Below are 27643 nucleotides of genomic sequence, written 5' to 3'. Positions count from 1 at the left end.
ACAAGTAGATCTAAAGAGTTGCTCTGTTGGAAAAAAACTTCTTATACATGTGAGTTGTATCTGGTAGGGTGCAAACATGAGTATTTGGGGAACTCAGACTTTGCATTAGCTCCTGGCATTTGAGGCATTCACTATTAAGCATTGAGAAAGGATAGAAATTACTTTTGTAACTTGCTGTATCTGCTGCAGAGAGGTACTCATTAGTCTTGCAGACCTTTGAGATAATTGCACTCAACAGCTGCTTCCAAGGTCAATCAGAAGACAGGCAAAAAATATCTTGGGAAATGTCCAACTTCTTGTAAAAACTGGTTATGAGTGGCACACTGCCAGGGGACCACTGGCACTCATCAATAATGATAGCACAGCTTTCGTTTGGCTTTAACTCAGAACTTCAATCAGTTGCTGGAGGGTGAGAACAGGCAAAATAGGACTGAGAGAGCTTTTTTTGCTTTACATGAAATGCCTTACAGCATATCCAAATCTCATTTAATCATGGAGTTGTTAAGGTTGGAAAAGACCTACAAGATCATCAAGTCCAACCTTCATTTACATGAAGCTTTGCTTTTGCATTCTGATACAGTGAAGGAGTTTATGCTGTTTTACCAGGAGAAAGCCAGATCGTCCTTAAGCCTTGAACTTGGCAATGTGAAGGCTATTTGGAGTCTCTGCATGTCTGGGATTTCATAGCTGCATTGAGGTAATTTGTTGGACATTAGTACCTTTCCATTCCCCAGTATGTTAGATGCAGAAGTTCATCAGCTTAGAAGGAGATTATTTAATTACCATAATCTCTATATGGGGTTCTATTAAGATCAGTCTTTGCATGGACATTTTTCAGTGCAAAAGGGTAAACTATATTTCATCTACTACATGTTTTCTTTTTAGTTCGCTCTTTAGTATGAAAATAGTAATGCAGAGCTTTCAGACTAGCAGCTGATCTTGAGCTGTTTCCTCCTATGTTATTCTTTCAACACAATAGAAGGTAGGTTTAATTTTGCAAAACAGAGGCATTTCGAAGCATTTCCAAATATCTTTTAGCAAATGCAAACAATCATTTAAGCAATTCTATTCAATTGCCATAACATGGCACATCTAGACAGCCATGTGTCCAAAGAAAACAATTTGCTGTTCATTTAACCCGTATTTGTCTTTTGCCTTTCTCCATTCTGACCTTCCCTCAAGCATTCTTACTGTCTTTCTCATGTTGATAATATGAAAAGATTTTTGGAAAAAAACCAAGAAGTTTTCAAATGAAGTAAAAGCAAGATGACAACATCCTTGCACTAATAATTAATTTAACCTTTGTTAAATTACTATCATGTATCTAATACAGATTACAGTATACAGAACATAATAGTATCTAATATATGCTATATCATAGTACACTGTAATCTAATATTTGCTGGAATAGAGCCCTTCCATTATCTCAGTTCTTTTGTCTGTAGTACATCCTCTGATTCAAACTGGAAATATTTTAGTTTTCTGCAACAGCCCAGTCTGCTGTAAGGCCAGAGTCCCAATGTCCACAATAAGGTCTGGCAGCCCTTTATCACGTGAAAAAGAGCTGCCACTGGAGGAAAGCTGGTCTGTGTGATTGGTTCAAGATTTGTATGCCTTTTGCTGAGTTACTACTGGGCAGACACTCTGAGAAAAATTTCTGTTAGAGATATCCAGTGTCTTACTGAAGAAGAGTAGGAAAATGAAAAATAGCTGGTAAATGACTAGGAGTATGGGCAGGTCAAAGGCAATCTGTCAGTTAGACTGTTCATCAGCCTAAGCAAAAATATTGAAATAATAAGATAATATTGAATCCATGATTTTAGAGTTGCTCAGGGAGCATTGCCTGTAATCAAACAGTCCTTTCAGTCAGAAAAACAATGTAGTGATAATGTGGGAGGGTTTGCTGTCCATGCCTACTTTGCTGAAGGAAAACTTGTTCCATGTCACCAGAAGCCTAAATTTACAGTAATTCATTTTATTACTGGATACAAGAAAGTTAAACACAAAACACCTCACCGGCTGACTCAAAATACATACGAAAGGTGGAGGAGTATCTAGCTCCACACAGAGTTATCTCTTTGAAGTGCTGAATCTTGGTGAGTGGGTTCCACCTGGGCCTGGAAAATTGCCCAGATCCAAGTGTAGCCTCTGTCCTTGCAAGAAAAACAGTTGTTAACATGTTTCTGACATTTCAGTGAAAACAACCTGAGTCACTTTGATTCATTTATGTTTGTGGTGCTGCACTGGCTGCATAATCTGCCTCTTCATTGCTCTCCAGACTCGAAGTGAATCACAGAAATCTTCCAGACATCTATCTATTAGGGAGAATGAATTACTGTATAAAAATATTTGTGTAGGTCAGGGGAACTTTTGTGATTAATAAGCTGTAGTTCACTGCCTTAATACATTGTTGAGAGAGGCTAAATGTCAATTTTTAAGTTTTTAATTTTAATTTTAAATTATATTATCTCTGGGATAATGTAATCTCAGTGTTGATCAGAGTAAGGCTTCAGCTCAGCGTCACTTATTGCGCCTTGTGCAGTAGAATAAATATCGTCACTAAGCCCATTATTCAGGTTTCAGAAGTAATTAGATGTTTTTTTTTGAGGACAACCTTGTTCAACTAGTGGCTGCTTTATTACTTTAGGTGAATGAAAAGGGCGTGTAGTAGTAAATTAGTGCGAGCAGGCTGTTGGAGAAAGCAGGGTGAATTCTAACTTCAGTCTGCTCATTTGGCACTAACTGCATGCAATCTGTTTCTGTCCATGTGTGAAAGCTACCTGCATGCAGTCTGCTGCTCAATAAGCCATCAAGCTGTAAGGAAGCTGCATTTTCAGTCTGCTGTGCACCAGAAGGCAAACCTTTAATCAGTATCTTTTGAAAAAGATCATGCTTAATAAAAATCCATGAAATTCACTTCTGTATAGCAGCCAGTGTGCTGCACATTCATTAGCGTCAATTTTGACACCATTATAGTTTAGAAAATAAATTATTACATGGCTAGATTTGTAGGTGTTCTAGGAAAACAAATTTGCCTGTCTTACTCCTGTCTCCCAGCTGTGTATATTAAACAAGTATCTGGGGATATGTGAAATTTACTGCTGGACATAGCTATTAGACAGCAAGGAAAATATTCTAGCTCAAAGGCTCTTTTCAATTAAATACATATTGATTTTCAAAGTCACATCGGTCCTCCAATTACTTCATTCTTTTTATGGTAAGCCACAGTGTGGTATAAGGGAAATATAAATGATAACCAGATTCTGCCTGTAAATACATTTATCTTTTCTGGTTTGATATAGTTTTCATTATGTGCATTGTCCAAGAAACTTTAATCCCAAATAATGTTGACTGATTTCCTTTCAAGTATTTTTATTTTTACTGAAGCTTTAAACTGAAAAGGAAAAAAGGAGGGAAAAACACCCACCACTTCCTAAATGTTCCCATTGTCTCACTCTCTTTCACACATAGAGAAAAAAGGCGTAGTCATCCTTTCTGCACTACCATAGGCTTATACGTCACCTTCTGAATATAAGTGGCTTCAATGGGAGTTACACGTAGTGTGAAATGGAGACCTATCCATGCACTGCCTATGTGTTCTGGACATTTGCATAAATGCTTTCTCTAGCATCATTTACACATTCTTAGTTTTAGCCCTAACATTTTGTTTTGTATGCAAAAAGGCTCTAAACCTTACACCAGTAATAGGTTTTTTATAAAATATTTGCTGGTTACAGTTAGAAAGATTTGTCTAAATGCTCTCTTTCTAAAAATAAACTTTCTCAAGGTCTCTTAACTCATAAATGAACAGCCTAATGTCTTAATAAGAGAAGGGTCTGATATTTGGCCAGAAAAGCCTCAGATGTTGATTCTTCAGAAATGGGACCTTTGTCAAAGGTCCTTTTAAAAACAGACCCAAAACAGAAGGGTCAGACAGCTGCTTGCAAAACTGCCAGCCACTATGACTTGCCTCCCACTGAGCTGCCAGGAAAGCACAAGGTATAGGGATCATCCTTGCCCCGAGTGGGGGCATTGCAACGAGCACACACACATTTCAGATGTTTTTCTTCTTAGCACCATTCAGATGAGATGGCCTTCTCATCTGCAGATGAGACCGCAGAAAAGACCTCTCCAGGCTCAGCTCAGGTCTGACCCAATGGCACTGCCCTGTGTCCCTCTAACCCTCTATAGGTGGGTGATATTTTTCAGTGCACACTTGAGCAGAGAAACCATTTGGAACACTCTCACTTGAGAGTGAGTTTAGGTTCTTTCACCAGGGATATTGTTTTCCGAAGTGGAGGGTGTTTAGCTTTGGGGAGTTGACTCGAGTGTTCAACATGACTCCTCTCAGCATCTGACCCTGCGTGTTCCCTGAGACACAGAGAGATTAAAGACAGCCAGCATCAAAGCCCATGGCTGCACGAAGCTGGCCATGTGCTCTGGTTCTTCAAACATGTGCATCAGTGCAATCTGTACGTATGCAAAGGGAAATACCTCCTGCTGTCCACCAGATACAAGTGTGCTTTCCGTTAAAGTGAAGACTCCACGCATATGTAGGCACTTACTTTTACATGAAAGGCAGGAACTCATTGGATTTTTTGCCACTGTCTAGGAAAACAGTTTCAGAAATCTACTTGGTGTTTCTGAGCTTCCTCAATGTTCCCCAGACCATGCATGGTTCTGATGTGTATTCCAAAACCTAGTATGCCACAGAGAACAGAATTTCTGTATAAAACAGTGTGTGCAGTAATTCCTTGAACAAAAACCATTTTAGTTTGCCCTGAAGCCAGCATGACATAAATAAATCAAATAACAAACTGTTCTGTTTGTTGGGGTTTTTTTTTTATTAATATATCTAGTCTATATTTATTATTTCTTTAGCTTTGTTTTTGTCTGCTTCCCCAAGGTAACAAACCTCTTGAAATCTTGCCTTCAGTCCATCCATGGCTCACTAATACCTTTTCAGTCATTGAGGCCAATTTAGAATAAGCAAGGAAATCCCAATGTTTCTTCTTCTTCTTCTTCTTTTTTTTCCTTTCATCCTGTTTGGCAGTCACCAGTTTACTATTCATCATTGATATTTTGCTGAAAAAAAGTAGTGTTACATGCCTTTTGTGATGTTCAGGGAATGTGCAGGAGAATGCAGAACAATCAGTTGGGGAGAGATACATTTTAGCATCATGAGGCCTAGGGAAACAGGTCACGTCCAGGCAGTGTAACAAGGTTCCTTTTGCACAGTGTAGGGAGTGTTAGTGAGGTAAAGCTTGCAGAGAAAGGTTTGATATGTTTTTTAGCAGAGCATCTGATATAACTGAGGGGAAGAAAGCACACACCAAAAGAAGCATTTGAGTACAACTCTTTTTAAAAATTGAAATAGAAGACTTCAGCTTGTAAAAACAAGATTCTCCACTTGTCAGCACAGTGATTAGGGTGTCAGATGTATTGCTCTGCAGAAAATAATACAGAAAGAAATAGATATTAGATTTACATTTCTGTGGGAGTTATATATCCTGCTGGGTTACAGGAGAATCTGTCCTTCAGTGTGAATTGCCACATGCTCTCTCAGGGATCTAAGTACCTACTTCAAGGCTCTTTACAAGTCAGTATTTAATTGTATGTACAAAGCAAATGCAAACAGCTTCCTTGGGAGAGACTGAAACAACTGCCCAGAATAGCCTGTAGCCCCCTAACTGGAAGGAAAACATTGGGAGAGTGAACTGAAATCTTTGTAGCCAGTCATTCCAAAGAGGGACTTTAAACTATGTTTGCTGTATCATAGGGACATGTTCTCCCAGGGAAATACCAGTTAATGTTTATGTACTGCCCACTCCCAGTAATGTCCTGACAACACCTATAAGATCAAGCACTGTTGGCAAAGGTATTTTTAAACTCTGTTAGTGCTAAAGGGGCTGACTCAAATAGCTCTGTGAGCTATGGGTGGCTTTGCCTATGCCCACTGGAGGAAAATAGGCACTTAGGAGGATTGTGGCAACTCAGACTTTTGAGATGATACATTACAAGGGTGAGTAGTGTTGGATGAAGCTACAAGATACAGAAAATAAGAGGCAGAGTTGTGAATTGGACTCAAACATCCTAAATCTCTCCTTGGAATCCTAACCTCACTATACCCCAGGCCCTAAATAAAGTTAATAGATATTCTTTCAAGGTCTAAAGGATTTGGTATTAGAAATGAGAAGGAAGTACCTCTGGTATGGTATACCCTAAAAAATGAGTTCATCTCTGCAAGCTTTGATACTGCAAATAGCAGCTTTAACAGTAGTGTTGGCAGATGCATAACTCACTGGACTGAGTCCTTGGCTCACATATGTTTTTTCAATGCATTGAATTCATTCTTAGAGTATTCAATCTCAGAATTCATGAAGGAACAGTAATGCTTTTCAACTCATTCTTTCTCTCATCCCCTTTCATACTTTCTGAATGTAATGATAACTGTTCAGTCTGAGAAGTTCTGCTGTGTCTTCCACGGCTGTGATACAAAGGTCTTAGTCTAAAATCAAAGGGACAAGTCTAGAGCTCAAGCACCTCTTGCACATAGGAAGGGGTATAGATCTCTCTGCAATGTGAACTGTGAATGCCATACAACCAATAACTGTGAATACTCCTTAAAAATAGCCACAAGGCTGTGGGATTTCCCAGCTAGTATAGTACATTTTTTACTTAATTAGCAGAGAAAACAATCACAATCACATCAACACTGTATTGAGAAAATCATAAATACCTAACAATTCCTTTGGTTATCACATAAAATATTTACTTCTTGCACTGTCAAAGCACATGGTTTTCTCAAGCTATTCCCTGCTTTCAGATAGTGGACTTGGCAAACTTCAAATCAGTTCACATTCAGAGCTTGTACTGAGAAAAGAGGGCGATAAAGAAAAGGACTAAGGGAAAATCCAAAATCGATGCAGCTCCTAAAGTCTTCAGATCAGCAGTACCATATCACTTTTTAAACTAAAAACCACCAGTATGTAAACAGCAAAATGCCTCTCTTTATCTGCTATTACTTGTCCCTATTTTATCTTTATTTTTAGGGAGGAAAAAATACTAAATTCTTTTTATTCCTTTTTTTTTCTTGCTTTGTGTATACTTGGTTTATAAAGCATACAAGCTGGAAATCATCACTGTTCTTGCTTGGGAAAAATAGCATTAACTGCATGAGGAAAACATGTATGCTAAGAAAGCACTTGAAAAATCCATGCAGATGTTAGCAAACAATACTGGAAAAAAAGTCTCTGTAATTATATTTAGCACAGTTTGAAACATTTTCCAAAATTTAAGTTTATATTATTCCATTCTTAATGGAGTTGGATTTTACATTCAGTTGTCTTACTTCAACTAATTCTGATGGATCTCTGAGCAGTTCAGAGTCCTAATTCACAAGACTCTGCTAGATTAAGACTTGTGCTTTTTAGCTCACAAATGCAGAACTTGGAACTATTGAGTGTTTGGAGGCAGGAAGGTAGATAGGGTCTAACTGATATCACCTCCATGTAAAATGAAATTGAATCAAAATCCTCCATAGAAGAAAAGGATCCTTTTATATTCCCCATACACGTAAAAGATATTTAAAAAGTGATATGAAATTTGTAATATTTTTTCTTAATATATAGTGCTTATTTCTCAAAACAGTTTCTTAGTTTTCTGTGAGGTTGGCATTCTCAGTGCAGAGGAAACCACTGCATCTGCTTTAGTATCAAGATGAAATTTATTTGTCCATAAATTTTAAGAGCTTTGAGTCAGTTGTCTTTGTAGAGAGGCACCTACTGGAATTTTCAAAAGTTCTTTAGCAATTAGTAAAGATACTGTGTAGTTATGAAATTCTTCTGCCACTGGTTAAAGCATATGACATTATTCTCAAAGAAATTTTATATACAGAAGTCTGTGATTGAGACCCACAGTTAAGGGTATTATTGTATTTGTAAGACACAGTAATATTAATTATATCAACAACATGAATAGTTCCATTAAGAACTGGAAAGCAATTTAGACTGATGGCTGTACTTTGTCCACATTTCAAACTGTTCTCTGATGTCTCCATCATGCCCAACAATATGGTCAGTATCTCAGTTTTTCATATCCGTCCCGGACTCCTGCTGATGTCTGTGCACTGCGTATTCCAAATCTGTGAGTGCCCAGACTCCTTCTCTAAAGTGTTTTTATGGTCCCTACCAGATCTGTGGGGAACTGAGCATTTTGTACTCTTTTAATGTGATATTTATGACAGTGTATTTGGGGTCATTGGGGAGCTATTATCCCATTTTTGCAGATGGAACACATTAGGTTCCTTAAAAAATACAGTGGTGGCAGTTTCTTTCCTTTAAATCATAGTTGCAGCACATTACTCCATCAGTTCATCCCATTAATCCTATATTCTCTGTTTTATGACTTTGTGTGTCTTTTGATGTAGGCAATGTCTTCATCTATGTCTTAGTGCTTGATGGCTAACAATAGTCATTATGCCCCAGTCAAAAGCAATAATGTACTGAAATTTCCTGTAAGAATGCCCCTCCTTATGACAGATCTCTATACCTGTTTTGTACACCCATGAGTTTCAGTTCAGTGTAGTCAGTTTGGGTGTTGAACTGAACCAGCCTGAAGCTGTGAATCTTTGGAGGTTCATCTATCACTGAATAATGCAGCCAGACAGAGGGAGACAGTTGAATAGAAGTCAATATGCCAACTGTTCCTTCATTTATTACTACCATATTAAGAAAGTTGATAGAGTGGAACTAATCCGTCTGCTCACAATTTATGCCCTAGTAGTAAGATACAGTTTCACTATTTCATGAGCTCACTCTTTGACTAACTTTATTGAAATTCCTTCTATAGTATCATTTTTAATCACTTTTCATCCAGTTTTAGTTATGTGTAAAATAGTAGAAAAAGATGGACTAAAGAGACATGAAAGGATTCCATGAGAAACTCAGGTCAGCTAAAATAGAAACAGATTAAATAAAGTTAAGTCAGTGAGCCTACAAAGGCCAACAGAAAAGTGTTCTAAATTATCTCTTTCACATGAAGTTTTGTTCTGTCATGTCTAAAATGCAAACAGTCAAAAGGAGTAAGGCAGTCCAGGCAGCACCGTGAGAGGAGGCAGGGCTGTGGTGCCTGAGGGGAGGTAGCTGAGTGACCCGCCGGGCTGACGGGCAATGCTGGCTGTGGCACTACAGGGGCAGAACTGACAGGTGGGGAGGTCTCCTCCCTTCTTTACAAAGAATAATCAATGACGTTTATCTCATCCATTAGTTCCCAGACATGCATGGGCTCTGGATGTAAGAAAAAGGCAGGATTTTGGCTACATGTTGGCTGTATGCAATGCTAAAATGAATTCCTGTGAGCTTAGTTATATTTCTCTTGTTGTTTAGTTTAAAACATTCTGATACTCTGATCCTTTATTAGACTGGTAGGGGTACTCTTCAGTGATTTGGGCTGGGTACAGTTTCAGAAATGCAGAAATTGCCTGGTTTTCAAAATGTTGAGCCCACCACTCCTTTTGATTGCTAGGGGGTTTCATACAAATGCACGAAGAACTATTATTGACCAAACTGTAGACCTTGCTCAGTCTACAGTACAGTCTAGATACAGTCATCCTGGGTGGGAGTTTCCAAAGCATTCAATTCATTAACAAAAGTCTACTTCCACCAAAAATTATAGATTTAGCAACAGCTTTAAATGGACAGAGTTGGGTTATTCCAGAAAAATGCTGAAAATCCTACCTTTCTATTTAAAATGCCTTTTTGAGATGACAGGTAGCAGCAGCTGTAGATGCTAAAAGTAACTTTATTTTTTTGTGATGCTCTGTCACTGCTGGAGCACTGACTGTTCAAACAAACTCAGATAGACCATTTGTCCTTTGTTTGATGAGACTTTTCCCAGGCTGCTTACTTTCTCTCTTTTTAACTGCTTCTAGTTTGGTGAAAGTTTATGGGGTTAGTCTGTAGGCAATTGCTGCAATTTCAGAGTAATCACTCTTTCATTAGGGTGGAGATTGTAAAAAGATACAACAGTAATTAAAAATCCATTAATAGTTAATTTAGATTCCTTAATCTAAAGCATGGCTGCATTTATGATGGTATTAGCTATATGACACTCATGTCATATTAGCTGCATGAGTGTGGGTCACCTTTATAACGCTTTGCTTTTGTCTCTATCTCCCCCATACAATTTTAAAACTGATTCTGGATTTGGGTTTTTTTTTAATATTAACGTGCACCTGAGTGAAACTAAGTCTGCATTATGTTTATGTATATACATAAGTATATAATTTAGAGGAAATACAGTGTGTGGTTATTGAAAGGTGAGCTAAACAAACAAAATTCTTATTAAATCAGGCACACAGACTATAAATAAATGAAATAACATGAATTAGTAGTTTGAGAAAACTGTAAAGTAGCAGGCTCAGAAATCTTTGTGATCTTTTAAATGCTAAAACTTTATGAAAAATCAGGTTCACTGTAGTGTGGTCTGAAACAGAAACAATTGTCATTTCACACAGCAGAAATATTCACTCTCTAAGTATCAATCAATGATGACTAAAAGCTATCTAGATATAGAGAAGAAAGCTTTATTCCTCTTTTATTTGCTAGTGTCCAGATGATCTTCCATAAAGATAAAAGAAAGTTTACTAGTGAAATGCCAAATCAATTGCCAAATCAATCTTATAAAGTGTCATTCTAGATATGCACTAAAGTACATAATGCAGGGGAATTTTTCCTTTGATTCTAGTCCAGACATTGCAAGGGCCTTCTTATATCTCCCATCCAAATATGAAGGCTTGCAGGGAGAACAGATACAGAGCAGAAGCTATCATTTATGTTTACATGTCTTGCTCTCATCTTTGCCATGAGTGATCTTTTGTAAACATACTTAAGATCACAAGATGTTTCATCTTTGGGCAAGGCAAGAAAAATTTCATGTCACTGCAGCACCTGCAAAAAACAATAAAAAATCTGCAGGCAGTTTGAAAAGCCCTTAATGTGCCATAGATTGATGGAGCTGTGGTAAAATCTGTAGCTGCACATTATATTAAATGTCAGTGATGGTAAAGGATTGGTCTCCTACAAAGGTAAAGATGAAACAAATAAGCTTTGTTCAGGGATTCACAATCTCTTGTGACCTGATAGTTTAGATGTGAATTACATATTAAACACAAACAGTGTCCTTTAAAATTCATGGTTTGCATACTTTGAAAACACAACAAAGTCAAAAGTGACATAGTTCCCTGCATATTGATTGTAATTAGTAGGTAACTAGCCACATGAAACTGCTGTTAATGGTAAAGAAATGTAATTAAAAAAGAAATCTTGTTTGTTTAAACACATACCCTGGGCAGATACGAACAAGAAAATCCCTGTTATTTAATGGCACTGTGTTGAGAGCAATGGCAGTACATTCAGGAATTTTGGATTTTCTTGTGAAGTCCTGTGCAAGTTGTATTACTGCAAGGTAGGAACTTTCTGTTGTTAATGTTATTTGAAGTAATACTGTCAAATAGCTGTACAGTGTGTCCAGATCCAGAGGCTCCAAGACAGCATCACATTTAACACTAGAAGACACTATGCCATTCCTTTTGTCATAACAGCTGCCACTAGTTACAGAGATTAAGCAGAGAACAGGACAACCCAGAAATACCCACTATTTCTCTGCCTATGTGTGCACAAAAATTACCTTAACCCCTGGAAGTCAGTGGGAAGACTTTTGTTTCTGCCACCATGCAATTTAATGAGATCAGATTAATTTTGAGACAGCTATTTCACTTCGGTTTTTTGATTGCATAATCAAGAACTACCAGTATTTACTAAATTCCAGGATGTGTTCATATTGCCATCTGTATCAGTTGCACATATTCTACTAGCTGTCAAGATTCACCTACACCCTACTCGGACTTAACTGTAATTTTCTCATTGGTGTAATTTAAGCATAACATCCTAGATGTAGCATAATTTCATGGCAACAGTGAATGATATTATATGACAACTGTGAAATTAATTTTAATGTCATTTTAGAAAATAGAAATTGGCGTGCTTCAGTGAAGAAAATACTAATGAAATATTTTTGTTCTTTTTGGAGAAATTGCATTTCAGTGTTCTTTATGTTTCAAGAATAGTCCTTGAAATGGACACACTCCAGTAAAAGTGTCTTTACATTTGTGTAGTTTGTAAATAATTAGTAGTACTAAGCATATGCAATTTTTTAAAAAGGCCAATTTTGAATTACTGAATATTATCATTGCATTTAGCCAGAAAGGTCCACTCCATTTTTTATGCAGTTTGTATTATATATACCTATATATATATATAATATATATATATATATACTGTAAGTAGAGACAATATAATATTTTGTGAAAGTTATATATGTTTACCTCAATAAAATTTCTTATGTCTTTAGCAAATGTAGTATTTTGTATATGTACTGTGGATTGGGATAATTTATTACAAACCCCTTGTCTGAATGGAAAAAGAATTATAAATTTCATATTAACCTATATATTGAAGAATAAAGGATGAATGAACTGCAGAACCAACCCCAAATATGTTTTTTTCCTCTTTAAATGTGCTTGAAGAGGATTTCAAAGTTATGTGGATGGGCACACTGCTGTAATTTTCACATATTTCATTTAATTCAGGACTGTGGTTCCAAAATTCACCCAGAGGAGTCCTGTGGCTTGCAGCCTCTGTCTCATGAATACCTCTCAGCAATTTCACAGACAGTGTTTAAGACCTGTGAAGCTGGAGACACAAAAGGTTTGTACTTTATCCCCTTTCTTCTGAAAATTAACTCATGCACCTCATCAAAGAAAAACTAGAAACAGTATTTACTTTTTGCTATAGACATGCACTAACCTACGCACAATAAATTGGACTAATCACTTGTAACAGTTACTGATTTTTAAAATCAGGTTAATTAGTTTATGTGAGAATGTTTTGTTAATAAGTTTCTAATCAATGATCCACCATTGCTTCTGTTATTGTCATGTAGCCTTTACCATGCATTGAAATATTCCTATTGACACCAATTAAAATAAAAATCACCGAATCACAGAATATTCTGAGTTGGAAAGGAACAACAAGGATCATTGAGTCCAGCTCTTAAGTGAATAACCCATACAGGTGTCTTGGCATACCTTGGCATTATTAGAACCCTGCTCAGACCAAATGAACCAATCTCAGATGTTTTATTCGAACTAGAAGGGATTGTCTACTCAAAAATTAACTTTAGAAAAAGAATACAACATTTTGATCCATTTGAATGGTATACTTCCATTTATATATTGGAGACACAAAACCAGTTTTTAGTTTTACATATAGTTATACCTACAAGATGGACAAATTAAACATTCTACAATAAGAAATGCAATCAAGACATGTCTTTGGTTTAGTGTGAACTCAGATTACAACAGAATGTCAGGCATGTACTCATGTTAAGGTCACAGTTGCATAAAGATTTATTCAGGTGTACTTTAACTACTCAGGTGTGTGGTCATTCATAGCTTAAGTTGTTGCTGTATTAGACAGTAAGTAACTTTGTTCAATCCTTTATTAGAGAAATGAAAAATAGCCCAACACTCCTTTATGGTCTACTGACACAACTGTATTCTTTATCTGTACTTCTCACAGCAGTAAATTTGCACAAACTCATGGAATAATCAATAAAAAATTACAGGAATGTGGGAACTGCCTGAATGCATCATATCATGTGAAACAGAGGCATATATTAAATTTGTGTTATACAGAGGGAAAGCACAAAAGAGACACTGTTGTACCTAGCAGCATATTTTAATCACACAAGTTGCGAATCATCCGATGCCACTATATCAGGACATAACATTTGTGACTAGAAAGCCCAGACCAAATCCACTGAATCCTTCTGGGGCAGACAGTCTCTTTCTCCTGATATATAGCATACTCCTTTTGAATACTGCATCTAGCTAAATGAGGCTGAATATAAAATATCTTTTACAGCCTTATTGTGAATACTATACACAATTAAAGTTCAAACAAACTTCAGGAGGTGCAGTCTCAAAGGAAAAGTATATTAAACAGGAAAAGATAATTTATGCTTAGAAAGTGAAGACTGTCAAGTGTCTAATGAACCTAGAACTGGGGTTTGCAGTATCTGGCAACAAGTGGCCATGTAGTTTTACTGTGTGTCACAACTTCCAAGTGGAACTGGAAAGCATATCTTTATGTGGAAAACCATTCCAAATTTGTAACAACCGAATGGTATACCAATCTTGGCAGTGAACTTTTTCCTAACACATATGGAAGCCATGGCAAGTTCCCTGCAAAAGCAGAAACAACTCTTTCACTTAAATAAGTTAAATTTTCAGAGAAGCCAAGCAATGTCATTTCCCCTCAGAAGACAACTCAAAACTTCTGCAGAAGTAAGGTGGCACCATACCCTGTTCTTATGCCAGGGAAGAGCTTAGTTTTATAGGGATACTGAGGTACTACCACTGCAAAATCTATCTGTGCTGAGAAAAGCTTGTGTTTGTGCATACATGGAAAAAGGCTGAGGTGGAGCAGCAAAGTTAGAGATGAAACCTTACCTCCTCTGACACTAATGGTAAAACTTAGAAGTCTGCTTTGCAATTCCATACAACTCGGATTTCATGCCTCATTTCTAGTCCTTTGATGTAGAGCAGGGACAGTAGTTCAGGGTCTGACCAAAGGCAGAAGTGACTTCCTCCTCTCCTAGTTACTATGACACTATTCTTTAGAGGAAGCTCAGCACCTTATGAAATATGCACTCAATTTACATCATTTCTGTCTCTTTCTCTCTCTTACTCTCTCTCTAATCACTAAATGCAAATTGAAATATTCAACAGCAGAGGTTTCTTTCCTTCTTGTTTACATCATAGAATGAAATTACAATTTTTAAAGCAAAAAAAATCTTTTTTCTGTCAGAAAATCTCCCTTGATTCACATGGGGTTTGAACCAGGCTATCACAGGAAAATTAACTCTTTCTTCAGTATTGGTGTATTATCAATAATACAGAAGTCAGCAAGCATTAACTGTGTGTTTGGCTCCTCAGAGAGAGAGAGAGAGCTGAGAGAGACCATGAGAACCCCAAGTTTTGCTAAATTCCTGCAAGTGAATCAGGCTACTGCTGTCTGTGGAAATGTGATTTGCAGACAATTACAAAAATCTGGTGGGTAAGAGATCACAGATTCTCTTCTAATGTTCTGCCCTGCTCCTGTGACATGTATGTTTTAGTTATATCCCACTTTCCACATTTCCTACAACTGTATCCAGTTTAACATAATTCTGTGTGAGCTCTCTCTGCATTCAGCATTTATCTGGATTTGGGTCCAACAGAGACATTAACTGATGTTCAACAAAATGAATGTCGCCTTTGGTTACAAGGAATAAATCTCAGTTCAGACATAAGTCCATAAACCTAAGCAAATAATGTCCTTTAAAAATAATTTTTACTTTTGCTTTTCATAAATTGAGCTAAAAAATAAATAATAAATAATAAAAAATATTTCTGTAGCCTAGTCACAGAGAAAAAAGCTTTTTAAAAGTCTTAGGGTGCCAAATAAACACCAAATGCAAAAGTAAGCTAGTCATAAATCCACAAACTATCTTTAGCATCAGGTAGGTTAAATATTTTGATTTTGAGTAATCAGGATAGAAATACTTTTTTCTCTTTATATGGATGATTGTTCGGCAGTATAGAAAAAAGTTGATTTTAAATTTGAAAATGTATGTATATGTGGCTATGAAAATGGAAAAGGGTGAATAAAAATAAAAGAGGCTAAAAGAAGCAACAAAACTATCAGATTTAAATGTACAGCCTTTATTGGTTAAATTTTTAACTTCAGGGTAATATTTTTAAAATAGAAAATAAACAATCCTAATTAATTATTTTTAAAGTATCTTTCTTTTCATGTTATGAGAACAGTTTTAGGGAGTACTGACAATGTTTAATCTCATATCTTAAGCAGATTTATAACTGCTCTAATGAGCCAAAAATCCAGTTTACTTTCACTCTTCCTGTGGAAACCTCCTACTTACAGGCTAGCATAAAACTTTGATTATGCCAATTTTTAGTTTGTGAAGAAACTAACAACGCCTCTCTCTTTCCTGCTCTCTTTCACTGAATTGCAGGTAAACTTGCCCTTGCCTGGTAGAGCTAATGCTAACTCTTTTGGCTGAAGCACAACAAAATGCAGCCTGATTGAAATGGTGCTGAAAGATGCAATGTGTGCTGCTAACTTGTATAAATAGGGGAAAAGCAACTTACAATTTCCCTAGCAAATAAGTTTAATTTCCAAACTAATATTTTTGCTATTTTTTACTGTTAATGGTCTTCACCTTTTTTTGTAAGATTCATTTTCTCTTTTAACACAATCCTATTTTTGAAGGTTGAGAATGCATTGACTAACTGTTGTGAAGCTGAAACAGGAAAAGTTAATAATAACTGGTTCAAAAATGTATAAATTTAGATGCATCATTTGAAAAAGCTATGTAAATATAAAACCTACAACTATTCTGTTAGCATTAAATGTTAGTGCTTCCTATACACATCAGTTTGTCTCCATATATCCTTGTTCTCAAATCTTTTTCTATTTACTACTAATCTTTAGTATATGCCAAAAAATGATCTATTTTTTCTTAATATACCTAGAGAACTATTGAATATAAACCAAGCTATTTAAAATAAACTTTTCAAAAGGTACTTATCACTTGCAATTGCCAAAGTTTAAACTTTTATTGTTCAGATATTTTGGCTCCTCAATATTCATTTTATATAGTTCTACTTTTCTGGTTTATTACCTAAAACCAGATCAGCTCATAAATGTATGTAATGTTAAAAAGAAAATTTCATAAAATGAGGGATCTCCTGTGTTCTAGACATTGCCAGAACTTTTTTGTATTTGGTGTGAAAGAAAAACTACAACATCAGGAAAAAATATTCAGTTTTCATATAATTTTAAAATATAAAACACTGCCTGAAACAACTCTCAGATCATATATGAAGAGCTCAACAGTAGCAATCTTGAAGTCCAGACTTCAAAACAACTAACCATTCTGTCTCTGCTCTATTACTCAAAAAGCACAAAGCTGTAAAAGATGTTTGCATAGCAACTGTTGCTGGGTTATCTGAGACCTAGCACTTTTCAGTCTCTTCATACAACTACTATGAAGTTGAGAATGACTCTTTAGTCATGGATTGCCAAGTGTGTGCAGAGGGACCTAAGGGCAAGATCCACAAGTGACAATAGAGGGCAATTGGAGGGTCAAAGCATTCCTGACCCCAGTGGTGGCCAGTAGACCACAACCTGGAACAAAGGTCCTCAAAGCCAAAGGATGGTCAGCACAAGTAAGGGATTCACAACAGCTAGCACTGGGAGGCTACAAGCAACAGGAATTGTCTAAATTCAGCCTTTGGTTTCCCAGCTGAGCAGGACATTCATTTGGAAGAACACTCCGTGCTCCTGAACCTAGTTATTCACTTTGTACCTTTAGATAAAGATTCAATTTAACCCCTTTATAAAAAGTCTACATAGGATCTTGCCCAGGGGGCAAAGTTCAGATCTCTGTTTTTACACAAAAATTGCCAGGTTACAAGCATGTTATTTTCCCGTCCTAATGAATTTTGAACTTCAAAGTGGTCCTCAGCTGGTAAGAGTAGGGAATGTTTTTCCTAACAGCTGGGTGATTAGGGTGCAGAAATGCAAGTTTGAAACTCCTCTGAGCCAGAAGCGTGGAGCATCTCTATCTTCCTGCTTGCACTCTACCACCATGGTCCTGAGTTTCCTTCCTTCCCTCCTTCCTCCATGCTGCTTGCCCAGCACAGCCTTCATGAGACACCCATGCCCGTGGGAACCAAGGGAACCAGGTTATCCTCACTGACCCCCAGCATGGTAAAAACCAATGTCCAGGCTTTTCTTTAGGTTCAGTCTGCCATAATTTGCTCCACATCATCTGCAAGTGCATCTAAGGCTGGGATGAGCATGTTCTGCACAGGGCAGGGTAGCAGTAACTAGTGTTGCATGGTCGTGGCACTGTGGGATGTTTTCTGCCCTTAGATGTATGTACTTGTGTGGGCTCCCATACAAACAATTCTTGATTCTTTTATCTGGAAGGACTTCTTTATCTGCTAAGACAACTCCCTCTGCTGCTTTCAAAAACATATTCACTTGGATTTTTGGCTAAGTGCAAGCACAGGCCGCCTCCCTGGAAATTCCCGTGCTCCTGAGTAGCAGCTGACTCTCCCAAGGCCACTGGCATCCCACAGGGTTGCTTTGCTCAGCAGCCCCCTCAGTCCCTGGCCTGATAAAAAAATGTCAATATACAGCCTTGCAGTTTTTGCTGGAGCTTCTTGTGCAGCAGCAATCCATCACACCCAGCTGGCTGCTGACCTGCTGCCTGGTAGCAGTGTTGGCAACAAACTCTAAGGCCAGGTCTACTTTGCAACCATTTGCTTTTGGAGCTATTTTTTGGGCAGTGTTGAGGAACCCATCTCTGCTAGCAAGGCCTGATAGCATTGACACAAGGATTTGGGGGCCTCTGCACTCTTCCTTGTCTAATACCTTTAATCAGAACAAAAGTAGGTTTTGCTGGCAGAGCTACATAGTCCCTGGGAGGTGTCAGTACTGTGTACTTATATGGGCTAGAAAAAGTGTTTCTTTTGTTGATCTGAATATAAAGGCTACTCAAAAGTTTTCTGTCTTCCTTGAGGAATTAAATCCATCAGGCTTCCAGTAGGATTTTGGAAAGGCATAACTTTAGAAAACATAATAATAAAACCGTTCAACCTTTGGTAAGGGATTGTTAAAACCCACTGACCTTTGGTAATCCCACTTTATGCTCCTAATCTGCAAAATAATTTTTGAAAATAGGGATAAGGCTTTAATAAATCACATACATTATTCATCTCACCTTACTGTCATCTTCTGAAATGTGTATGTGCAATCTGGGACAGTCCTATGAACTCTCACAAACTAAAGAAGTTAGTATTTTTTGAGGGAAAGTCTTCATCCTGCTTCATTTTTCTATTGGGTACTCTCAACCAGCCATCCAGCCTTTAAATGTTTAGTTGTAGATGAGAATGAACCTTGTCTTCAGGCACTTCTGAATGTGAATATTTTCTTTTTGCATTCACTCCTCACCACTTTTCCCTTTCTTGTATCTCTTCTCTTGAAAAAGGACAAGGTGCTACAAGAAGGCAACATGAACTGAGAAATAAACCTATGAACAGCTGTCAGATTTGAGCATTCACAGCTCTTTTGGGGAAAGGAAAAACTCCTACCCTAGCTAAATGAAAAGGGCATAACACAATGGAAGGAAATAGTCTCCTCAAAGGGTTAGAGGGCATTTAATTTTGGAAAAACTCCCATGACAAAATACTCAAAAACATCTTGCTTCCTGCGCAATAAAACCATTCACAAAAATACAGAGGAGGTGCTGACTTCCCATTGCTGTTTTCCAGGGCAGTGGATTGTCCCTTGCCTCAGCTGCTCTGACAACAGGACCTGTGACTGGAGAGAAATAACATGGCAGCCCCATGGCTGCCGATACTCTGTGCTAGCCAAGCCCCAGCTCCAGCGCTGTGTGGAGGGCAGAAGGGTATGTAACAGGTTTTACATTTTAATTCATTTTATTTACCTGGATATTAGTCCTGAAGATTTTAAAATTCTTTTATGACAGATGTGTGAGAAAAATCCCTTTTTATTATAACTGGAAAAATATTCAGATGAAAAATCCACAGGGACAAAAAAACCCCATTATCCATAATTTAGCCTCATATGCAGAGGCAGTTGTCTTCTGTCATTTCACGTAGGATCTTAGGTCACACCAGCGGAATTTCAAGACCTATGGTGTATGTGGTTACCAGTCAGACCTGCAGTGAGTACACAAGGATGGCAAATGGAGGATGTTGTTGCATTGTTGTCACAGTTTGTCTCACATTTGACATGCAAGTCGATTTTCTTTTTCTGCATACCTAATGCATGGCATTGCTTGTGCACACTAATCTTACCAAGTCTTCTTGCACATTCTTTTCTTTTAGTGAAGCTTCTCAGGTGATTGCTTGGAAATACAAGGTCTCCTTAATAAGCATGCTATGACTGTAAAACTGTTGAGAGCGAGCTCTGATCTGAGGCTCAGGTACCTTACTGAGGATACAAGTATCCAGAAAGTAAGTAATTAATTGTTATAAAGATATTAAAGTGTATTGCCTAGGTAAGAAAACAGTAACTAAAAGCAGCATTTTGATAAAATCGAAGAGCATTTCTATATAGACGAATACAAAAATAATAGTCTTTCAATTAACATTTTCTCCTTCATTTCTGTAATTTCTTGCCCTGCAAAAAGTACTTTATTGCCATTTGGCTTTGTTTCTTCCTGTGGTTTTCTCAATTACTATAAAGCTGTGCATTTCTCTGAACATATTTTTCTAAAATCATATTGGTTTATATGACAGAGTAGAGGCTTGATTTGCTCCTCATGTACAAAACAAGCACTTCTGGGTTGACCACAGCAAAAATAGACAAGAAATTGATAGCTTTGCTTTGGTCTTTAATTTTCATGGACATCATGCTGCTTCAATAAGCAAACCCCTTTTGGTTAGGCAATTGAAGGACAGCAGAGGAACAATACGCTACTGTGGAAGTGGATTGCCAGGGTATTGCTGGGAGGATTTGCTGATGTTCCCACCTCCTGAATCTGACCACTCACATTCACCAGTGTCAAAAATATTTGTTAAGAGTCCATTAAAACCAAGTATATGAAATGACTGTTTGTCAGCTTAATTTCTTAATTCAACTTCCATGATGTTCTGACTCTCTGAGGTCACTGATCTATCCTAGTGTCAGATGAGACCCAGATCCTACTTGCTCTACATTAACACCTTGCAAGAAAAGTCTCTGTAAAACTGATTGCACTTGTTTTCCATATCTTTTACATAAGTCACCTGACTTTGTCTGATAACCTTTTCTGCTCTGTAGAAATCTGCTGAATCACTCCTGTTACCTTTGCACAGATGTATGTTTAGCCAGTTTATTCTTTTAAAGTCATTACTCTAAAGTATGTTCCCCTTTTGGTATATTTCCCCTATGTCTTTCCCTCTCTTATATATTCCCTTTTTGTCATCACTTTGGAGTGATTTTAACTTTGTGTGATGTTTTGCAATAGCATTTTTGCTTCTTTCACCAAATAAATAAAGGTAGAGTATGAGTTAACTCCCTTGTTTCAGTGGAACTTAAGAACTAAGAGAGAATTTCTTCATACCAAACGTAGATGAATAAAAATGGTTCCCTGCTTGGCTGATAAGATCCTGATTCTGCCTGTTTTAAGTCAAACTTTAGAATTACTTTACACAGTCTAAGCAATGTAGTAGAAAAAAAATTTCAGGGGCTCACTGCAAAAGGCTTTTGCCTGTCTTATATGTTTTAGACACCTGGATCTTTCATAGAGGAGTTACTGAGTAGCCACAAAGATATAATTATTGTGAGTAAATACATTTTTATTACACAAGAGATTTTTATAAAGATCTATAGATATTTATATTTCCTCATTTGTGATTTTAGTTTCAATTCATTACATGCCTTGTCTTTAAGTAGTACAGACATCTGAGTTTCCAGAAACAGGTTTCGATGCTAGAAATGTAAGCAGATAGCAAAAAAAAGGATGAGTGCAAAACACAAGGGCAAAAGTCATCAGTCCAATTGAGGACACTGAGATAATCTAGAATGCTCTTTGATTTACATTGTCATTTGCTGAAGTTGCCTAAGAACAACACAACTCATTTGTGTGTCCACTTTTCAAAAAGGGCTCAATTAACCTGCGTGCCTCTGTATTCAGGGTTTTTGAATATTCAGCTTGTGTAACTCTGGTCTCTGGAGTTCAGAATTCTTTAGGAAGGACTCGTGTATCTACATCTGAATTCTTCCTGAAAGTTTATTCTGAACTAAGGCAATAAAATCTCTATAAACCCCAGATAATTACCAATCCTTTCTCGGGAAAGCAGAGACATGTATTTCTGTAGCCTCTTTGGGTCCAATGACATCGAGCCTACTGTCAAAACTCTAACAGCCCTCTGTGACTGAATTTCACACCTGAATACCTTCATAAAAAATTCAGACATGCAAAATTGCACCAGGAATCACAGATAAAGCAAGTAGTGACATTTGTGATTCACTAAAGTTTCTGATTTTTGTCCTGGAAAAAAATATAATTTGTTTTCAGGATTCTGATCTTCTGGCTATAGTTCTTACAATTTAAAACATCATTTGTGTAAAGTATTCAACACTGTCCTGCATGAAATCCTTGTCTTTAAACTGGAGAGACAAGGATTTGATAGATGGAACATTTAGTGTTTAAAAAATTAACTGGGTGGTCACACTCAAAGAGTTGTGTTCAGTGGCTCAATGTCCGAGTGGAGAGCAGTGACAAATGACATACCTCAGGGGTTGGTACTGGGACCAGTGTTGTTTAACATGGAAAGTGGGATCAAGTACATCCTCAGTAAGTTTGCCACCCAGCTGTGTGGTGCAGTCAACTTGCAGGAGGGAAGGAATGCCATCCAGAGGGACCCTGACAGGCTTGAGAGGTGGGCTTCTGTGCCTCATGAAGTTCAACAAGGCCAAGTGCAAGGTCCTGCATCTGTGTCAGGGCAATCCCAAGCACAAGTGCAGGCTGGGGTGATGAAATATGATGTAAAGGGAATGTTCTTTTTGTCTGAAATGCAGCACACAGAAGATCAACTGTATCTTTAAGTGCAATCCTTCTGTTTTTCTCATGTTTCATAGAACACTGATAAAATGCAGCACATAGATATCTCTTGCTCATTAGTTTCTTTTATTCATTTGCCAATATTTCTGAAATATATTTATGATCACCCAAGCTGACCACTTCTTTCCTATCTGCATCATAATTAGGCCTTCAAAAATGCTTTCTAATTTGTTTTCTAACTCCAGGCTGCTTTCATGTCTTATGTTAGAATTTATTTGTTTTCCAAAGCTCATCTGTAAAATTGTAATCTCCTTTCTCTATAAAAGAAATTAATTTTCCCTGGCTGTGACTTCCAGTTGATTTCACATCATCACTAACTGCTATTTTAGTTTGTATGCTTATAAAACTGTGCTTGAGCTAACTTGTTTCTGTGTGTTATGGTTTAACCTGGCAGGCAGCTAAACACCACACAGCCATTTACTCACTGCCCGACAGTGGGATGAGGGACGGAATCAGAAAAACAGGTAAAAGTCATGGGTTGAAAAAAAGACAGTTTAGCAGAATGGAAGAAGAAAGGAAAATAATAATGATAAAAAATATACAAGGGAAGTGATACACAGTGCTATTTCGCACCACCCACTGACCAACAGCCAGCCAGTCCCTGAGCAGAGGTTGTCACTCCCCAGCCAATTCCCCTCAGTTTTATTGTTCAACATGATACCATATGATTTGGAATATTCCTTTGGCCAGCTGAGGTCAGTTAGCCAGGCTGTGTCCCCTCCCCGCTTCTTGTGCTGCCCAGCCTCCTCGCTGGCAGGGCAGAACAAGAATCTGAAAAGTCCTTGACTTAGTGTAAGCACTGCTCAGCAACAACTAAAACATCAGTGTGTTATCAACATTATTCTTATTCTAAATCCAAACCACAGCACTGTAACAGCTACTAGGAAGAAAATTAGCTCTACCCCAGTGAAAACCAGGACACTTGGTTTCATAAAAATGTAAGACCACCTGTAGTGAAACAATAGCACTCAGGCTAATGGAGACATAAGAAAGGATGTATGTGCACAAAACAAGTTTTATGAGGTCTTATTTTGCTTTATGATGTGTTAGCAAGAATAGTAAGTGATATTTTTGCATTTCAAACACAGTAAACAGGAAAATTTTGAAGTGCTGTACTTAAGGTTGTTCTGGCTGAATAGATTTTCCTTCAGTCCACTTTTCATATCTGCAGTCTTTTTTCTCCTTCATTTTAAACTCCAAGGCTAATGAGATGCAGACTGTGTCATTCTTAGGGAACTCCACACTTATGTTCTAATTGAATCAAAGAAATTGGTAGTCATAATAAAATATCATATCTGTATTATATTGGCTCAACAAATTCTCTCTAACTGTGGTTAATGACTTCTTACTGTAAGACATATACAATTGTATTAAGACATAATGCTTTGATTTTTGTACAAGAAATTTTAAAAATGGGTGGAGGAAAATGGATTCTAACAGGTTATTATTTACCCAATTAGCAGCATATAGAAAGTTGACCTCAACAGCAGGAGGGATATATATTTTGCTTCTCAGTGAGAAATATTACCCAGAGTTTAGTCTCATAATTAAGCACCATTGAGCCATGTGTAATTAAGAACAGGAAATATGAAAAGACAATATTTGCTGAAGTACTTAAAATTCAGCTGTTAAAACAGGAATTTTAGCTTATAATTTCTTAATAATATTTTAGAGTTAAGTGGTGTTTTGAACTTACAGGTGTTTAAATTTCCTAAGTGTGGTTAATTTATAATAATAGGTCTGGTTAAGAATTGAATTCCACTATGCTTACACAATCTTTCAAAGCCTTTAAGCTGTAATGGAATTTTTCACACAAAATATTTGCAAGAAAACATCTGTCTGTGTGAAAGTGTTGTTCTTTGTCTGGTAAAATTATAACCTTATGTATGTCTGATCCTTTAGTCATCCTGCAGACAAATCCTCATTGACTTGAACAGTACATGACTAAGCCTTGTGCCAGACGTGTAAAAAAAAAGAGATATGAGGTATTCTACACACCTGAGCCATCATCTTCCTTATTATTGTCATAGTCATCCCTAGAACCTTTGGTTGAAATCATATTAAATACTGCATGGCATATGCAACTACAGTGAGTTCATGCAACTGTATAGAAATAAATGTGGATACAGTTACCACACATTAAATTACATTGAATGATTAATTCATCAAAGCTCTTGGGTTAACTGAAGGACATAGGTTTTCTTCCTCAAGCTAAACACCACTTTTAACCTTTGAGGCTTCCAAGCATTTGCTGAAAATGAAGCTGACTTGCAGAACATGAATTTTGAAAGATGCTTTCTGATGGTTTGCATACCTCAACAAAATGTGCTTGGCCAGCTCTGCACAAGGGCAGTTTGAAAAGCAGGTAGAATTATGTACAGGTGTCCTCTTCTTCCACCTAATTTATTTTTGTTTAGAGAGAAGAATTTTTTTATTTTTCCAGGATTTACACGTCTCACAGCATGGTTGAACCAATAGTTAGAAGCAGATAGTTGAATGCAGACAAGGTCTTAATGAATGGATGCAGTGTGTGTGCAGATTTGCTGGTGATTTGCTATTCATCCACCAGCCTGGGGTGCATTGGATTACAAGGAATGCACACCTGTCTTTCTGTCTGACATCTTCTCTAGACTTAGGGCAGAACATTCCCTTCAATATCCCAGCACACATGGTCTCCAGAGAATGACTGTTGATACCCTCCTGTGATGACTGCAAACAGACTACATCTAGAGAGCAGGGACTGCAGGTTTCAGATACTGCAGTCCTAGTGTTAATGACGTACCTTTCAACAATGCTGTAATTTCACTGTGAAAGATGTAGCTGGAGTTAAACAGCTTTGCTTGATTCTAGTTATACAGTCCTGATGTAGCTCTTATCTGCTTGAACAGCTAGACTTCTTCACTGAAAGCTCATATGGTTCTGTAATTGACTGACACCTTTGAGAGTGACCTACGCTTTTGATCTGCCTCTCTGTACATCCACAAGTCCACTTTGGTTCATTTCTTTCTTCCCCACTTACATCAAGTCTCAAGTATTCTCTTAACCGACCTGTTCTGAGAGTCTGTGTTAATTTCACAAGTGAAACAATCTGTATTCCTCCCCAGTGGGATGTTGTCATCTGTCTCAATCCTGACTCATCCTGTTCAGCCACACCTTCTCCTAGAAATAAGTATACATTCCCAGATGGACACTCAACAGCATTAGCTGTCTGATCTAATTTCCTGACCTCCTGCTTCACCATTTCATAACAAGTTCACTTAAGAGTGAAAATGGAGATGTTCTGAGACTCACAACATCCTTTGGAGATAGGCTGTGTGCAGTCTCATCAATCTTGTGATGATATTTGAAGTATGTCAGGGCTGTAACAGTTACCTGTTTCATCCAGTTATACTAACCATCAGAAGGAATCTGCTCTGACTCCTATCACCTCCATCACATTTGCAGAACATCAGGACAACAACTATGCTAAAGCCCACCTGATATTTTCATATGGTGCCCAGCATCAGTCATTTATGAACTAGAGCTGCCACTTTAAGACATAATTGTACCTAACTTGTCTCTCCTGGTACTGATTCACTAAATGACTGCACACAGTGCCCTTCCATCTGCAAACCAGGCCAGCTAGGTATCCCAGGGAAGGCTTGAAAATTCATTCATGGATCCACAGTTTATATGTGTGTGCTTGTGTAGGTATAGAAATTGTAAAGCCCTACAAGGCTAAATTATTTAGTAGCGTAAATTGGGACGTGTGTGTGTTTTGCTCTAATTTTGACACATCAAAAGAATAGGAAAGAGACTGATGAGTCGATCTTTGATGATCTGCACTGTTTGAGACTTGGGAAATATTTAGCATGACACTTCACATTTTAGTTGATAGTAAATGCACAGTGTTGGCAAAAAAAGATATCTGTGCATCATTTTCATTGGCCTTAGCCATAGTTCTTCTCTCCTTTTATTCATGAAGTTTGTTGTCCTGCTATTTGAAAGGAGTGGTAGATGAGATTAGACCAAACACAGTTAGAAGGAGAAAGTATCTATGAGAATCCTTATCACAGTAGAATGAAGAATGAGATAAAAATGCCAGATCTGCCCATTTAGTGTAATAGCTGAATGTGCTCCTTTGCAATTCTCATGTGCTGTGATAACAAAATAGTACTGTATGTTACTAGAAGAGAAACAATCTTGGATGTTCTACCAATTGCAGTACGTGTGTAACTTGGTAGTGCCTGTTTGTTATTCTGCTAATGATGTGTTGTGTTTTCACAAAAATGTTCTCACTCACATTACAAGCTAATCATATCCTTGCCTGCTAATATCTGAGAACTACTTTTTAAATAGATATGCATCTAGATACTACAGTGATGGACTCATGAAATGGAGATTAAAGAGACACGGATATAGGCAGACTGAAGAAATTAGGAGATTTTGCAAGCTAAAAGAATTGTTGCTTAAAACCTCAGGTTAATCTACTTTAGAATTAGGACATATTCTAAGCATAAACTGTCTTCCTAACTGTAAATAATTGTATGTATGTTTGTGTCTGTCAGAGAGGGAAAAAGAGAATATCCAACCGGTCCTTTCAGGGATCCAAGGACCCTTGACTTCTGTGTGTCATGTTATGCTTGGTTTAAAGCGGTTTCTTCTGACACAATGTCAAAAGCTGGAAACCCCCTTGCATGTGAGAGAAGTGCTTGTTCAGTGCAAGCATGAACAGCAGCTATTTAAGAATTTCCTCTGTGGAGCAGCTTTGAGAGGTCCAGGACAAGAGGTAGAAGAGCCTCTATGCACTTGGTGTTAGTTTTAATTTGTTTGCTACCATACATAATCTATCAAGGGCTTCTCTGCAGCCCTTGATATGCCCATTCTCAGCCCTGAC

At 37.4% G+C, this 27643-nt stretch overlaps 1 protein-coding gene across 1 annotated transcript in view; it reads left to right on the top strand.

Annotated features, from left to right (window-relative positions):
- Nucleotides 1-27643, top strand: part of CPED1 (cadherin like and PC-esterase domain containing 1) — a 147610-nt gene that overhangs the window by 107906 nt on the left and 12061 nt on the right. The window contains exons 17-18 of the mRNA XM_027720851.2: nt 12650-12767; nt 19466-19602. Coding sequence (XP_027576652.1) covers nt 12650-12767; nt 19466-19602 — 255 coding nt within the window. The remainder of the gene's footprint in view (nt 1-12649; nt 12768-19465; nt 19603-27643) is intronic.

This window comes from Pipra filicauda, unplaced genomic scaffold (assembly GCF_003945595.2).
Source record: "Pipra filicauda isolate LSUMZ 115617 unplaced genomic scaffold, ASM394559v2 scaffold113_size4260070_pilon, whole genome shotgun sequence".
NCBI lineage: Eukaryota > Metazoa > Chordata > Aves > Passeriformes > Pipridae > Pipra > Pipra filicauda.
Note: the sequence above shows the minus strand (reverse complement) of the source record. Positions and strands in the feature narration are given on the sequence as shown.